The sequence below is a fragment of the Lepisma saccharinum genome, chromosome 5 (assembly GCF_977018435.1).
Source record: "Lepisma saccharinum chromosome 5, izLepSacc3.1, whole genome shotgun sequence".
Classification (NCBI taxonomy): Eukaryota; Metazoa; Arthropoda; class Insecta; order Zygentoma; family Lepismatidae; genus Lepisma; species Lepisma saccharinum.
The window spans coordinates 22,835,925-22,851,655 of NC_139233.1; the positions used below are offsets into that span (position 1 = coordinate 22,835,925).

The following is a 15,731-nucleotide window of genomic DNA, read 5'->3' on the forward strand; positions in this document are numbered from 1 at the left end:
AGGTTACAGAAGTGAAAACTCTGGGATGCTAAACAAGAGGGGGGAGTGACTCGTACACACAGGTCCATTGGTCCATTTAGCAAAAGTTGACTTATTGAATAGGTATGATGTCATTTGTTCTTGATCGGCATAGCAACAGCTTTACGATCTACAACTGAGAACCTGAGTCTTGAACTTGAACCTGAACTGTACTGCGTGCATTACATACGATATAATTTTTAAAAAAAGTAAAGTGCTCCCCTGTGCTTAGCACCATGCCGTGAAGGCGTATAGGGGGTGTGGGGGTAGGCCCGCACTTTCTTGATCCTGTCATGAGTGGGGGTGATGTGATCAGCAACATGCCCCTGACTGCCTTTACCCCCCCAGGGTTTCCCCCAGGTACCCATGTCATTTAATGCTGGGGCCGCTTGCAATGTTAAAAAAGTTCCTGGATTTGAACCGGTCGGGGATCGAACCAAGGACCTTTAGCATGGTAGTCAGATGCGTTACAAACTGAGCCACCGTGGCCACTAGATATAATTGTTTGTTGCTTTTCCCAATCAAAAACCAGGGTGTGCATTATACACACGGAAATACAGTATTGCATTAAAAAGTAGCAATTTTCTAAACATTTCCAGTTTGCGTGATAATCTGGGGGGAAAAAACTTCCTACCTGTAAATTTCCAAAATTTTTCACTTTCCAAACCAACTGGACTTCCTGTTTCCTACAATCGGCACATAAAGGTGAAAAAAAAGAAGGCATTATGTGTAACAAAACATTTTAATACAGAACATCACATTTCTTTTAAGAAAAATTTCGAACAGTTTTGCATGCCAATAGTTCCAGATACATAAAATGTTTGTTTTCAAGTATTTACATTAGCTTTTTTCACTTTACTTCTTTTTATTTAAAAAATATTGCAGACAACATGCTTAAGTTGCATTCACAATGGAATTAAAAAATACAGCCAGTTTCATCTGAACTCTAGTAGTACGTATTCGTTCTGTTCCTACTGAAGACAACTATTACTGTTGTTCTATTGGAATTGTTTTAACAATAACACCAATATGCACATAGTCACTGCTGCCCGTATTTACGCCCACAAATTACTGCTTTATGTATGTCACACATTTCTTTGGAAAAGAAAAATAATGAAAGTCATTTATACACATAAGTTCTTATTCTTTCTTTTAACAATTGCTTGCAACAATAAATACTGCACTTTTCAAGTTTTCACATGAATTTTCTGTACACTATGTACAGTCATCTTTCCTTTATTTTTTAAAAAGAAAAACTTCTGTTTGGCTGCACTTTTGGAAAGACCAATCAATGTAATTATCCAACAATATAATCAGACATGTTGGTTGATGGGTGTTACATCACAAAACTCTCTCCATGAACAAAACTGAAGCAATGAGGGGGGCAAGAATGGAGGTTTGTGCTCTGTTACAGTTCCAATGCAAGTCCTTGTTTTGCATAGTTTGGCATTCTTATAATCATCTGTATCGATTCCTTTCTGATGCACGGTGATGTATGAAGACTTGGAACGTTCCTGTCATTAGATGAACCACATATTAAATAATGATGACAGTGATGACTGTCGGCAAACATTCTTAACAAGTACGTTCAACACTTTTTTTTCTATTCTTGTGTCAAAAGTAACACACTGTATTCCCGTTGGCACTCCAAATTAAAAAAAAAGAAACATTGTGCAGTTTGATTTCTGCACAAGTAAATCACAACCATGTGTTTTTTAAAACATTCACTACTGATGAATAGCTTCTAGCAACTGAATGGCAGTTTTGGCAGCTTCATCATCGTCTGCAGCTTCTTCATCTTCATCCTATGAAAAGAAAGGACATGGCTATCATAGTTTGCACTCACCAGATTACACAAGGCTGACAGTTTAAAGACCAACCTGAAGTGAGGAAATACATTTGAACTTCAGACCATGGAAAGGGAAGGGGGTTACAGTTTCTCTATGACTCCTTGCCCCATTCCAGTTTTAGAAATGAAATAAATCAGCTTTCAATGTACGGCACCAAAAATATTATTACCACCTTGAAATGATATGATGAAGTTTCATTAGAAGGAGAGTATCTTTCAATTTCTTTAGTGAAAATGGGTGTTAGTGAAGATTACTTGCAAGTTTCTGTTTATTTCTTCTAGTAATAAGGTATATTTTATATGTAAATTTGTTGCAAGGGGTTACAAACCAACATTCACACAGCCATTTACATTTCCTTTCATTATCACTAGAGGCACATATTTTTGGTAAATAAAAGAGCAAAATTTAGGTACAAAAACAGTCAATTTTGGGTTCAAAAGCGGTAAATAAAATAAAATTTTGCTGTTATAGCGGTGACAAAGCAATATATAAAAATGACATTTTGATTTAAAAATTGTGAATATAATCCCAAATTTAATTTAAAAACTGAACTTACTACACACAAAATAAACATATCCCTTCTAATAACACATTTATGTTGTTACCAGAATATTAAGTTTATTCCTGTGTATAGGGGTCCATTCTTGCTTCTCAAATATTTACAGCAGAATGAATACATTTTCCGTGAATTGCATAACTGGATAATTTTGATTTCTGAAAGTGTCGAGTTGCTAAATAAACTCTAAATTTCATGTTTAAGAGTCTATTTCACATTTTGCAGTTCATTTTGTATTATTTCGTGACAAAACAAGGTAGGAAACTGAAGCTCACACCTTTCAGAAACATGAAAAATTAACATTACAATGTGTTATTTCAAATTTCGTGTTTCAGTCAAAAATGAAATATGCATGCCTCTAATTATCACATAATCATTCTCGTATGTAGCACTTATCTAGTCTACACTCCAAGAAGCATGATGGAAGATGATTATCCAAATACTGTTACTGTTTAGAAATTGAATTAAACGTAGGCACAGTGCTGGATAGAACTGCATGTGTATTACTAAAAAGCCAATAAATGTTATTGAATAATTTCTTAGAATTTTATGCATCACTCTAGTCTCCACTACGTGCCATGACAGAATTAGACTGAAATACTTCTGTTTCTGTTTCAGAAAAGGTTGCTGCGAAATTTCCGTAAAATTATAAGATCTCGAGGAGGCTTTCAATTTGAAACACAAAAGTTTATAACTGCTTTAAAGTCATGCTGCAACAGCACTTTGGAGGCCAAGCCCTCCCAGGCAGAATTGAGTAGGGACCCATGAACACTACTGACTGACTTTCTAGATTGGAGTCTGCTACTATTAATTTCAAACATCTCCCAATGCTCCTCCACACAATACAGAAACAAATATGGTGGAATCCCAATTTTACATTTTCCCACTTTATACAAAACACAATCTTGATGGTCCCAACATAGAAAAATGCTATAAATTTTCCTTGATTCTACACATTACAGCATTTTAAGTTTTTTCAGTTTGGTCCCCTGAAAAAAATGTAAAGTCGAGGTTCCCCTGTAGTCAATGTGCAATACATGTTAACAAGAATGTAAAGCTAACACCTTCTGTTATTATATTTACTAAAAAGTTAATTTTAAGGATGGGGTAATTTAACCAGTGCTCTTTTGGCATTGGCCAATATAAGCATACCAATGTACTGTTAAAATTATCCATAATTTTATGGACCTACTGTATCTACAAACAGCTTGTAATTTATTGCAGAATTTTGCAATTTTCTTATTCATTTTCCAGGTAATTCATTTGTCATAGTTTTGTAAAGTAATGTCTAAATACACACATTAATTTTCAAAGAAAGAGTATTGCAATCATCTAGTTACATACATTAATTAAGGTCCATCCCTAGTTAACTTACATTTCAGCTAGATCAATTGTAGATATACATTCTCAGTTTTTTAAGTGCTTATGCAAACATGTACGCGTTTGTTTTAGGCTTGCAACACTGATGGAATTGTACCTCAGAATGAATATAAATGTGGCCTTATTGGCATCAATATCTGTTATTGATGAAATATTTAGAAAAAATTAAAGTAGAAAGACCAAACAAAGTTTATTTAGAAATTTTTTAACAAGTTTTGAGATGGCAACACTAATACTTGGAAGAAAGTAACACATTCTTTCCAAGTTATATTGTAAACTGTAGTATTTTGGATTCATACAGAACATTTAAGGTCTGAACCACATACAGTAAAAGAGTAATTAATTTTCAGAAAAGGGACAAAAATGGTATGTTGGTTGAGATAACATAAAATCCCCCTATAATAAATGGACTTTTAATTAACCCCCCTTCCCCCCTATGAGAACCAGAGGAACGTAACTCCAAAAATGCAGTTTTCAGTTTTGTTTAATGTATCTCCTTTGAAGAGCTCCATTTGGAGAAAGATCGACATATATTCACTTCTAATCCTTAGTGGTACGATAAACTTTAGGCTAAAAGATTAAAAATCAGCAACTTACGTGTGTGAGTATGAGATTTTTCGTACTACGTTTCGGAGGTTACACTACCTCCTTCTTCAGGTTGAAACGATGTTATTCAGACACCTGACATGGTGCCTCGTCGTGAAAGTGAAGGTTAAGGATTTAGGTTAAAAAGTTGCATGAAGGACACTTTCTAAAAAAGAATATAAATTACACATCTAAAACCGCGCAATACTATAAAAAACAAAAGAACGTTCAAGGCTGAAGTCGGCGAACTGCCGACCAGTGCTCGGGGTAGGCGAATGCACGGTGTCAGCCCGTACCTGGGGAAAGAAAACTTCCCCTCCTCAATCCTTCCAAACTGGGGCTCGGGAGTCACCAATCCAAGGAGAAGTCGACTTCCACCTCGGCGGCTTTCCTAACCTCAGGAGTAACACGGAAGCCTATCTCGTCCCTATTCACTGCGGCTTTATCCCATTTTTTAAAGAAATTAACCCAGCCGTCTTCTAAATTCCCATCGTCCCTATTAAGTTTGTTCCAATTTTTCGCGCATATATAGGCAGCTTCATATACGTTTCTGTCCAATTTATTGTTGACCTCCCTAATAACCTCCTTTTTAGCAATCTTATGTCGGTTGACCAATATGTGTTCAGATAATCCTGTTTTGGGTATGCCCTCCTTTACGTCCTTATCATGCTCTCCCCACCTAACTTGCATACTTCTCCCGGTCTGTCCCACATATTCCTTTCCGCATTCACACACTATCCTGTACACTCCCTTCCGCTCTTCAGGGTTATTGCGCCTATCCCCCCTCCCTTTCTTATAGGACGTAAAGTGCTTTTCAATACTCCGGGGCGCTCTTACCCCACATTTTATTCCGTAACCCCTCACGGACTTTTCAATTTTCTCTGAGACCCCCTTAAAATACGGGATCCCGACAAAATATGTGTTCTTTTCACCGTTTCCTATCTCAGTTTTTTCCTCCTCTTTGTCATTTTGCGATGTTTCTTGTCTAACAATCCTTTTGGCTTTCCTAGCTACTTTTTCCAGGTCGCGGATAGTATACCCATTCTTTACCCCCACCTTCCTTATCCATTCCCCTTCTTTCTCTTTCTCTTTTTCGTCATTGCACAGTCTTTCGGCGCGAATGAAAAAGTTAAGAAAAACATTTAATTTAGTCCTATTCGAATGTTGGGATCTCTTATGGAGGTACAGCTCTCCAGCTAACGGTTTATGGAAGACCCCGGTTACGATCCGTTGTCCGGTTTTAGTAAGGCACAAGTCAAGAAAGTGGATCTTTCCGTTGGCCATATCTTCCCTAGTAAACCCAATTCTGGGGTCCTGCTTCCCCAATTGGTCGAAAATGCTGTCAAGTTTGATTTCATTCCCTATGATGAGGATGTCATCTACGTATCTCCCATAATATTTTACCTCCCCCCTCCCCCCTACATGCTCCATAGCGGCTTTTTCGACGTAGTGCATGAAGATGTTGGCCACAAGGCCAGAGATGGGATTGCCCATGGCCAACCCTTCTTTTTGTCGAAAGATTTTATCGTTAACGTAGAAGTAATTGTACCCCGTAATGAGAAAAAACCACCGGACATACTCCCAGGCGACCAAGATTTCAACGTTTTGGTCAATCAACCATCTATACAAACAATCTCCAGCTTTGTCCCGGGGGACACTGGGGTACAGATTAATAACGTCGTATTTTAAGGGGGTCTCAGAGAAAATTGAAAAGTCCGTGAGGGGTTACGGAATAAAATGTGGGGTAAGAGCGCCCCGGAGTATTGAAAAGCACTTTACGTCCTATAAGAAAGGGAGGGGGGATAGGCGCAATAACCCTGAAGAGCGGAAGGGAGTGTACAGGATAGTGTGTGAATGCGGAAAGGAATATGTGGGGCAGACCGGGAGAAGTATGCAAGTTAGGTGGGGAGAGCATGATAAGGACGTAAAGGAGGGCATACCCAAAACAGGATTATCTGAACACATATTGGTCAACCGACATAAGATTGCTAAAAAGGAGGTTATTAGGGAGGTCAACAATAAATTGGACTGAAACGTATATGAAGCTGCCTATATATGCGCGAAAAATTGGAACAAACTTAATAGGGACGATGGGAATTTAGAAGACGGCTGGGTTAATTTCTTTAAAAAATGGGATAAAGCCGCAGTGAATAGGGACGAGATAGGCTTCCGTGTTACTCCTGAGGTTAGGAAAGCCGCCGAGGTGGAAGTCGACTTCTCCTTGGATTGGTGACTCCCGAGCCCCAGTTTGGAAGGATTGAGGAGGGGAAGTTTTCTTTCCCCAGGTACGGGCTGACACCGTGCATTCGCCTACCCCGAGCACTGGTCGGCAGTTCGCCGACTTCAGCCTTGAACGTTCTTTTGTTTTTTATAGTATTGCGCGGTTTTAGATGTGTAATTTATATTCTTTTTTAGAAAGTGTCCTTCATGCAACTTTTTAACCTAAATCCTTAACCTTCACTTTCACGACGAGGCACCATGTCAGGTGTCTGAATAACATCGTTTCAACCTGAAGAAGGAGGTAGTGTAACCTCCGAAACGTAGTACGAAAAATCTCATACTCACACACGTAAGTTGCTGATTTTTAATCTTTTAGCCTAAAGTTTATATTTAATTGTGAGTAATTCGCACATTATCAGTATGTCTTAGTGGTACGGTGGAGACAAGTATCTCCAATTTATTGACTCTTTTTAAGAGTCAGACGTATTCCTAAAGATACATTATTTTCTCTCTCTCCTGTAAATGTGATAAATCCAAATGACGTCCCTCTGGTTCTCACACGACAATATCTTCATTTCTGTGCACACTTGCTGAAAGGGTTAATCACTATTCGATGTCACACAGTTAATATGTAAAAAGGATATATGTGCCAGAAATACAAATAAACCACACCTTAAGAGTTATACATATAAGTTAGCACATATCTTAGTTATCTTTCACTAATTAATAAAATCTGGATAATGAACCTCTTTCGAGCAGGCCTCTCTCCAGGAAGATATGAACATGATCCGTGAGAAGAGTCAAGACAAATGGATAATAAACATTTTCCTGCTCCCACAAAGATAAGCAATAGTTAGGCTGGAGAGTTCAATGAACTAACCGATCTCTTAAATAAAATCTTAATACTTACATCAAAGCCAAAACAATTTTCCATATCTTTCTGAGTTTCTATCCTTTTTCTAATTGCCAGAGCATCTTTCCTTGTCAGCCTCTTCCCCCTGAATCCATGGAAACTAACCTCGTCATCTACATCTATTGAGAAATAAAAATTGATTATCAGCACTGGTGTGCATCTTTCAAGCATTTTACATAAAATAGGCACATCATGAAAGAGAGCAATGGAAAGCCTATGTTGCTGTAGTGTTAAAATCACTGGGTTTTGAAATGTCAGAGTAAGTACAGTTTTGCATCTATGGTATGAATGGTGAATGACATGTTTTTGTATGTTGTCTGGATAGTATTCGAGCATAAAATCATAATATGATAACTAGAGGCACATATTTTTTGGTAAATAAAAAAGCAAAATTTCGGTACAAAAACTGAGTCAATTTCGGGTTCAAAAGCGATAAATAAAATAAAATATTGGTGTTATAGCAGTGAATAATCACATCAAAAGTGCTATATAAAATGACATTTTGGGTATAAAATTGTGAATATAATCCTAAATTTGATTTTAAAACTACACTTATTCCACAGAACTAACATTTCACTTCTAATAGCACATTTATGTAGTTATCAGAGTATTAAGTTTATTTCTGTGTAAAAGAGTCTATTTTTGCTTCTTCAATATTAACAGCAGAATTAATAAATTTTCCGGGAATTGCATAACTCTCAGGATAATTCAGACCTCGGAAGGTGTCGCGTCGGTGAATAAACACTGAATTTCGTGTTTAAGAGTTAATTTCGCTTTTTGCAGTTCATTTCGCATTATTTCGTGACAAAACATGGTCATAAAATGCATCTCACACCATTCAAAAACATGGAAAATTAACACTACAATGTGTATTTTCAAATTTCGTTTTTTTGTCAAAAACGAAATATGCATGCCCCTAATGATAACCTTTAAGGTTCACCACTCATTTGCAAAACCAAATTCTCTAACTTTTCCAGGGACTTTGCTATGTCTTCAAATTAAATGAACGTAGTTAAAATCCAACTTACCTTGTAGCCAGAAAATTAAAAGGCAGCACAAAACAAATTAAATACTCTGTTTCAAGGAGAAACACATGCAGGTTGGGATGACAGAGTATTAATTTGTTTTGTGCTGCCTTTTTAATTTTCTGGCTACGAGGTAAATTGGATTTTACCATGATTTTTCTGGCACGTGGTGTAAAACGTTTTCTTTTAAAATTCAAATGATTCTAGTTTATTTAACACTGGTGAAAAAAAAGATGAAAACATAAAATATTCTCCAAAAAATAAACAAATTGGGGGAAATAACTAGGGGTGTGCGGGATAAAGTCGGGATCGGGAAAAAATTTCCCATCCCGATCCCACCTTCGGAAAATGACTTCCCAACTTTTTAGGATCCCGAGTAGTCAGGAAATACCGAATGGTCATTTTAAAAAGTCATTAATTCTCGACCTTTTCTGCATTGTGAATGTCTGGAACGTATCGAAAATAGTTAGCTTTTGTACCAGAAATGCAAAAACAATCACTTAAGGTGAAAATGACGTGTAGAATTAGAGATGATCAGAGCTTCGGGAAATTCCGAATTCATGATTCATTTTGATTTATACTTTCCAATATGTATCAAGTTTTACCATAAATACTGCCACAGGTTTTGAAACAAATAACAAAATATGCTTTAACCATTATCCGCTGGACCTCTCGCGTGTCTGTATTCCTGTTCACGTCAGCACGTATTTTCAAGCACGTGATATTCAAACTTGCCGCGAAGTACAAATAAAATCGTAACTCAAGAACTAATTGTCGTAGACAGATAAAATATGTTTGTTTTCTTTCTTAAAGACAAGGCTTTTAGCGGAGGTAAAATTTATACATTGTGCCTCCCAATAATTAGTGTTAAACAAAGAAGAAGTTGAATTTTTTAAAAAAATTGGCATATGGTATGCCCTGTACCCCGCCCCCAATAGACCAAAGTTAGTAAAATAAATGTAGTATGTAGCAGTGGTACATTCCTACATCTGTGCAAAGTTTTGTTGAATTCAGACCGATACTTCTTGAGTAAAAAATTAATAACCTTATATAAAGTGGCAGTGTTGCCAGTCCGGAATTTTGGTTCTAGAATCGGCCCTATGGATGCTGGATGGACCAATTTTGGAGGAAAGCACGACAAAAGACCACTCTATGAGGATGTGTAATGGACGTCCCGCAATGTTGAAAGAAAAAGAAAAGAAAAGAAAAAAAAAAAACAACTGAAATTGCAGGATTCAGAAATTTTCCGAACTTTGGGCCTTTGCCCCTGCATCCCCCCCTGGACCCTTAATTTTGCGATGTTACTTTTTACTCATTCCTACATTTAGAAATTAAATTGTTCAAAAAGATGCAGTAGTTCAGCAGTTACAGCCCTTTATCCTTAATTTATCCCATAGTAACAAAAGGGAAACAAAGGGCTTTTTTCAAACGGAGCTTCTTAATAACAGTGACAATGGATGTATTGTTTTGTAATTACAGTGTATAATTTTCAACAAATGATGTGTTAATCGCTGTGGGGGGGGATAAAACGTGGTCGGGGCAAATTTCGACAATCAGGCTTTTGCCCCCCCCCCCCTTTTCCCCTGAATCCTTAATTGTTGGACGTTGCTGAAAATGTTGCTTTTTACTCATTCTTGGTGTTATTTCTTTCAAAAAGATGCAATAGTTTACAAGTTAATAGTCACTTTTAGAAATCTATCATATAATAATGTTGGAAATGAAGGAAAACAGAGGACTTTTTCAAACTTCGCTTGTTAATAGTAGAAACAATGGACGTATTGTTTTGTAATTCGAGTATGGGCCTTTGAGCCCTTGGTTTTTAAGAAATTGCACACTAATTGCTGCCACGGGCTGCTGGTCGAAATATTGACCATCTGACGTTAAGGAATTCACATGTGGCAGTCAAAATTTCAACCGTCAGGGGGCTAAAGGTTAAGATATTGTAATATCCCATGGATATGTGTTACATGGTTATAGTGGTTTTGTTCTTGTGAAGAAATGTTCCGGTCAATCCGGGAACTTTTCTAACGTTGGAAGTGGCACCGGCGCCCACCCAGCGTCGAATAACATGGGTACCTGGGGGGTAAAGGCGGTCAGGGGCGTGGTGCTGATCACATCACCCCCACTCACGACCGGATCAAGAAAGTGTGGGGCGTTACCCCCGCACCCCCTATACGCCTTCATGGCGTGGTGCTAAGCACAGGGGAACACTTTACCTTTTACTCTTCAATTTGGTTTACTGTTCATTAAAATAATTAAATTATTGTGTTATATGTTTGTGAATGATGATCATGTATCTACGTAGTTACACACATATTTCTATCGTCAAAATAAAATATCATTAGTTTCATTCTCACCTAGAAAATGATACTGGTATGGCGTACCGCCAGGAAAAAAAGTATTGAATGGATATATTGAGTACACAAAGCACTAATGATTGTTCTAAATGACCACCTTTGGTCCACACACATGCTCCAAGTCTATGCAACCATTCATCAATTGCATTATGTACTGTATCGAGAGCGAAATCTGCCACCGTCTTCACAAGAGTGCTTCAGACTGGCAATACTGGGATGTAAAGATGTAGTAAGCAAAAATGACCAAAAAAAGACATTTTTAGGCAAAATACACATTTATGACCACCATGAAAATTGTGTTATGAGGCTTAAAACATTAAAGCAAATGTTTTAACACACAAAAATTAAAAAATGCAAATAGGCAAACATTCATATACACAAAATATTCATTAAAATATTTCTTACGTGAATCCGGTGTTATATGCTCAGCCAATAAACCTTCTTCTGCAGCACTTTGATGCAAAGCAGCTACAGCCTGTTCCACAGTTGGATGAGTGCCATCGGTTCCACCAGTAACAACAGCCACAGCCTGTTCCTGTCCATCGCCATCCTGAAAAAGGAGAAGTGAAGGGAATTTAACTTCATGTCCACAGGTTTTGCAAGCTTCAAATCATTGTGGGGCAATCAAGTCACAGATTTCTATGATTTTCTTAAGAAGAGGCAAAGCAAATACTCGTATAAACAACATGGGAAACAAAACATCCTGGAGTTAACAAGACATTCTTATTGTTATTTTATCAGCGTATTTTTTATGATCATTATAAAAAATGATACATCTATTATTACTATTAGTGCTTAACATTGCTCTTCTAACTTTTTACAAATTAATCATGAGAAGTGCATAAATTGTGATTACGTGTGTTGAATTAAAGACCTGACACATAAAGGAGGTGCAAAGTGAAAAATGATTTTGTATGCACACCAACATGTACATGTAGGATGTGAGTGTGTGTGTGTGTGTGTGTGTATGTGTGTGTGTGTATGTGTGTGTGTATATATATATATATATATATCTCACACACACTTTCTCTCTCTCTCACTGCCAAAAATGTTGCATAGTTGATCTCTAATATTACCATATAAAACAAATGAGAAATATTAATTTTTACATAATAAGAGACAGTTATAAAACAGTTGCAAAAGTTATTAGGTTCAAAACAAGAAGAAGAAACAAAGGCCACTTTCTCCTATTTCGATTAATCAATTCTTTCAAATGAGGCACATTTTGTCTTCATTTTTATGATCATGAATTTCCCTTAGCATTGAAATTATCTATGAAGGCCAGCCCTTGGTTTGCAAGATATTTAATGAACTAATAGTGACAATCTGTCCCTCTTCACTTGAACAATCCCCTCTTTCATGGTTGAGGAATAAAGATAGAAATAAAGGTTGTACCTGTTCCAGTAGTAAAGTAAGCATGTGCTCACATTTATACAAGAACAAGGAGATGCGTGTCCCCAGAAACTGTTGATATATCTGTGAGAAGTCGCTAGGTAGGAAGCTATGCAAAGAGATAATTTACTCAAATGGAGCACATGCTTATTTTTATTACGACAAACTATCTTTCAAAAGCACTATGCAAATAGATACCAAATAAAAACTGTACTTTCTTTTGCCAGAAAGGGTCTATTTGATATCCATAAATAACACATAAAACATAAGCTCACTGGACAAAAAATTAGTCACCCCCTGGAGACATCTCACTAATACTACTGGCCCTGATAACCGCATCGATTCGGCGAGGTAAGGAGTCCACAAGGTTCTGCAGGTATTCCACATCCAGTTGACACCACTCGCTCTGATCAGAAGATCACATAAGGCACCCAAATTGCCAGGATGCTGTTGTCGGTGTTTCACCCACTGTTCCAAATAGTCCCACAAATATTCTATGGGGTTAAGATCAGGTGATTTAGCGGGCCAGGCGAGGTGCGATAGGGTGCCTGATGGTTCATCAAACCACTCACATATGCATGCTGTCCTGTGAACACAGCAGTTGTCATCTTGGTAAAGATGTTGACTGAAGGGAAGCACCTGATCACAGAGAATGTTCAAATAAACATACTGGTTCATGTTCACGGTCACCTGTATGAGTGGGCCCAGTGCATAGTAAGAAAAATAAACCAAAAACATCACAGAACCACCCCCTGCCTGAACTACACCCTCCACACACTGCGAATGAAATGCCTCATTTGACCGTCTGTGCACTCGACGCCTTGCGTCAATTGAAAATAGGCAAAATCGCGATTCATCAGACCACATTACACGCCTCCAGTCTGGCACTGTCAAAGTTCGGTGTTGTCTGGCCCATGTCAGACGTGCAACTTTATGTGTCCCTGTGAACAAAGGCCTCTTTTGAGGTACCCGAATCCGTATGTCAATGGCATGAAATTCTCGTTGCAATGTCCACTCAAAATTGGTTGGGATGGACCTTCATTCACTGACTGCAACAATTCCTGTCTGCTTTGAAACCGATTGTCATTCACAAGACGTTGCACTCGATTCTGGTCCCTCTGGGTTAGGATCTTTTTCCAACCACGGTTCTCACGCCGGGTTTCATTGCCTCCAGTGGTACACCATTCCTTGTACATACGTTGGACAGTTCGTGTTGATACCCCAACCAATCCGGCAAACTTCACTCACTGTGTGACCATGGGCACACCCAAATACGATAGCCCCATTTTGCCACTCAGACACATCCCTGGCTTTGCCCATCTTGACGCACTATTCCCATATTGGACAATGTCTTCCACACTCAATGTTACTGCTACACACAGACATAATGCACCACGCCACTCCTCTGCAATGCCATCTGTAGGGGAATAAGGAAACCACCTTGCTTTTGCTCAGGGGTGACTAATTTTTTTGTCCGGTGAGCTTAGATATACAAAGTGGCGCATGTTGTATCTACCAATTGCTGTGTAGTTTTAATGCACACAGCTGGAAAATTTAAATATACGAGGGTTGGGGAGTAACTCATGGCAACCTCGTAATAATTTGACAATCGAAGGATGTATTAAAAAGTTGTTATATACAACTGAAAGAGTATCCATTATGGATATTTTGTTGGTAGGAATCGTGAAAGAAAACCCAAGCAACCCTGTGACATACACATGTGCACATGTTACAAAAACTTGTCTGATTATGACAACCTTCGAAATAATCTCCCACATTGTCCATGGCACGCTGCCATCGATGTGGAAGAGTTCCTGCAGCGACATCTACGACGTGCCGCTAGGGAGAAGCGTCCAGATCTACTGCATAATGCAATCATACTCCACGATAATGCAAGGCCACACAAGGCAGCTTGTGTACGGGACCTACTGCGCAGCGTGCTGTGGACAATGCGGGAGATTATTTCGAAAGTTTGTCATAATCAGACAAGTTTTTGTAACATTTGCACATGTGTATGTCACAGGGTTGCTTGGGTTTTTTTTTCATGATTCCTACCAACAAAATATCCATAATGGATACTCTTTCAGTAGTATCTAACAAATTTTTAATACATCCTTCGATTGTCGAATTATTACTGGGTCGCCATGACTTACTCCCCAAACCTCGTATATGCAGAAGTTTGGATATTTGTAAATGCTCTTGCCTAGGTTGCTTTTTGCCCCGTAGCCAGGGATGCCAACGGTTGTCTTTCCTGTTTAACAGGTAACAATAGGGGCTTGGCCTGGTTGTTGGGGGAGGGCCGTTTGTCGAAGATATAAATACCAGGTTTCGACTTGTTATGCTCTCACCTTTCTTAAGTCTCTCAGATGCTCAAGAGAATTGCAGACTCTCTCAGATACTCCAATACAAGGCCCGATAGATTGAGGCAGTTTTATACTGAGCCAGATGTATCCATCGAGATGCACAGAGAGTGAGCGCCGAATGTATAGGGACCTCTGTGTGATAAAACTGCGGGGAGGCCAGGTTAGCGCTATGCTAAATAGTGCGCTTGTAGGGTGAAGGCCTGATAAGTGCATTTCTCTGTGATGGGGCAAAATGCAACCTAGGAAGGTTGTTAATGGATCGTAACGAAAAGATGTATATACGGAGAAGGGCAGCGGTGTAAAATAAATGTTGTACATAAAGAGGTAACTGCATGAGAAGTTTACAACACAATTTGAATTGGAAACCCTGCCAGAATGCATGTGCACGTGCGCATGTGTGGCATACCGTGGAAAGTTGGGAGTCAGGCAATTAGTACACCATGGAGCATTGGTGGGTGCAGGCGAGTATTGCAGCGGTGGAAGCATTCACCTAAACAGGCACAGGGCACCGTAGCGAAACAATGAAAAATGCCATGCACTTGTTCCAGACACACACAGCATTCTGAGGTGGGTTAGACAGCGAAAAAGTCATGAGTAATGTTGTGAATAGTCTGTTGTCGGGAATTACGAGCTTTTCCACAGGACATGCCTTCCCGCATCGCCTCAAACAGTGCATCCAAGCAGGAGGAGGACATTTAGGATGTTATTTTCAAGGTGCACTGATGTCTGTATTGTATAAAATGCCCGTGTATATTTTTATTTCATAACCATATAAAGTTACTACAAGCAATCACCATCTTTCCGTTGTCATCTGAAGTTTGTAGGTAGATACAATATGCGCCAACCTGTATGTAGGACCTGACAAATCCGAATCCTTTATATTAGTTAACATACCTGAAGCTGAATCACTTCCAGAACCACATACTGTTGCCCATCTTGACCTTCTACAGCCATCATCTCACCATCAGACAATTCATCTTCTTCATCTTCATCCTCTCCAGCCATGACTTCTACTTGTTGGCCATCTATGATCTGCATGTAATAATAAGGAATAAAGGGCAATAAGTGGATG

At 38.6% G+C, this 15,731-nt stretch overlaps 1 protein-coding gene across 9 annotated transcripts in view; it reads right to left on the bottom strand.

Annotated features, from left to right (window-relative positions):
* Positions 1 to 741: 741 nt before the first annotated feature.
* Positions 742 to 15,731, bottom strand: part of LOC145987713 (uncharacterized) — a 66,887-nt gene continuing 51,897 nt past the window's right edge. For all 9 annotated transcript variants that reach the window (XM_083122290.1, XM_083122289.1, XM_083122293.1 and 6 more), the window contains 4 exons: positions 15,554 to 15,691; positions 11,310 to 11,454; positions 7,520 to 7,641; positions 742 to 1,823 (listed from right to left, as the gene is read on the bottom strand). In XM_083122290.1, the coding sequence (XP_082978416.1) occupies positions 1,746 to 1,823; positions 7,520 to 7,641; positions 11,310 to 11,454; positions 15,554 to 15,691 (483 nt within the window). In that variant the 3' untranslated portion in view covers positions 742 to 1,745. The remainder of the gene's footprint in view (positions 1,824 to 7,519; positions 7,642 to 11,309; positions 11,455 to 15,553; positions 15,692 to 15,731) is intronic.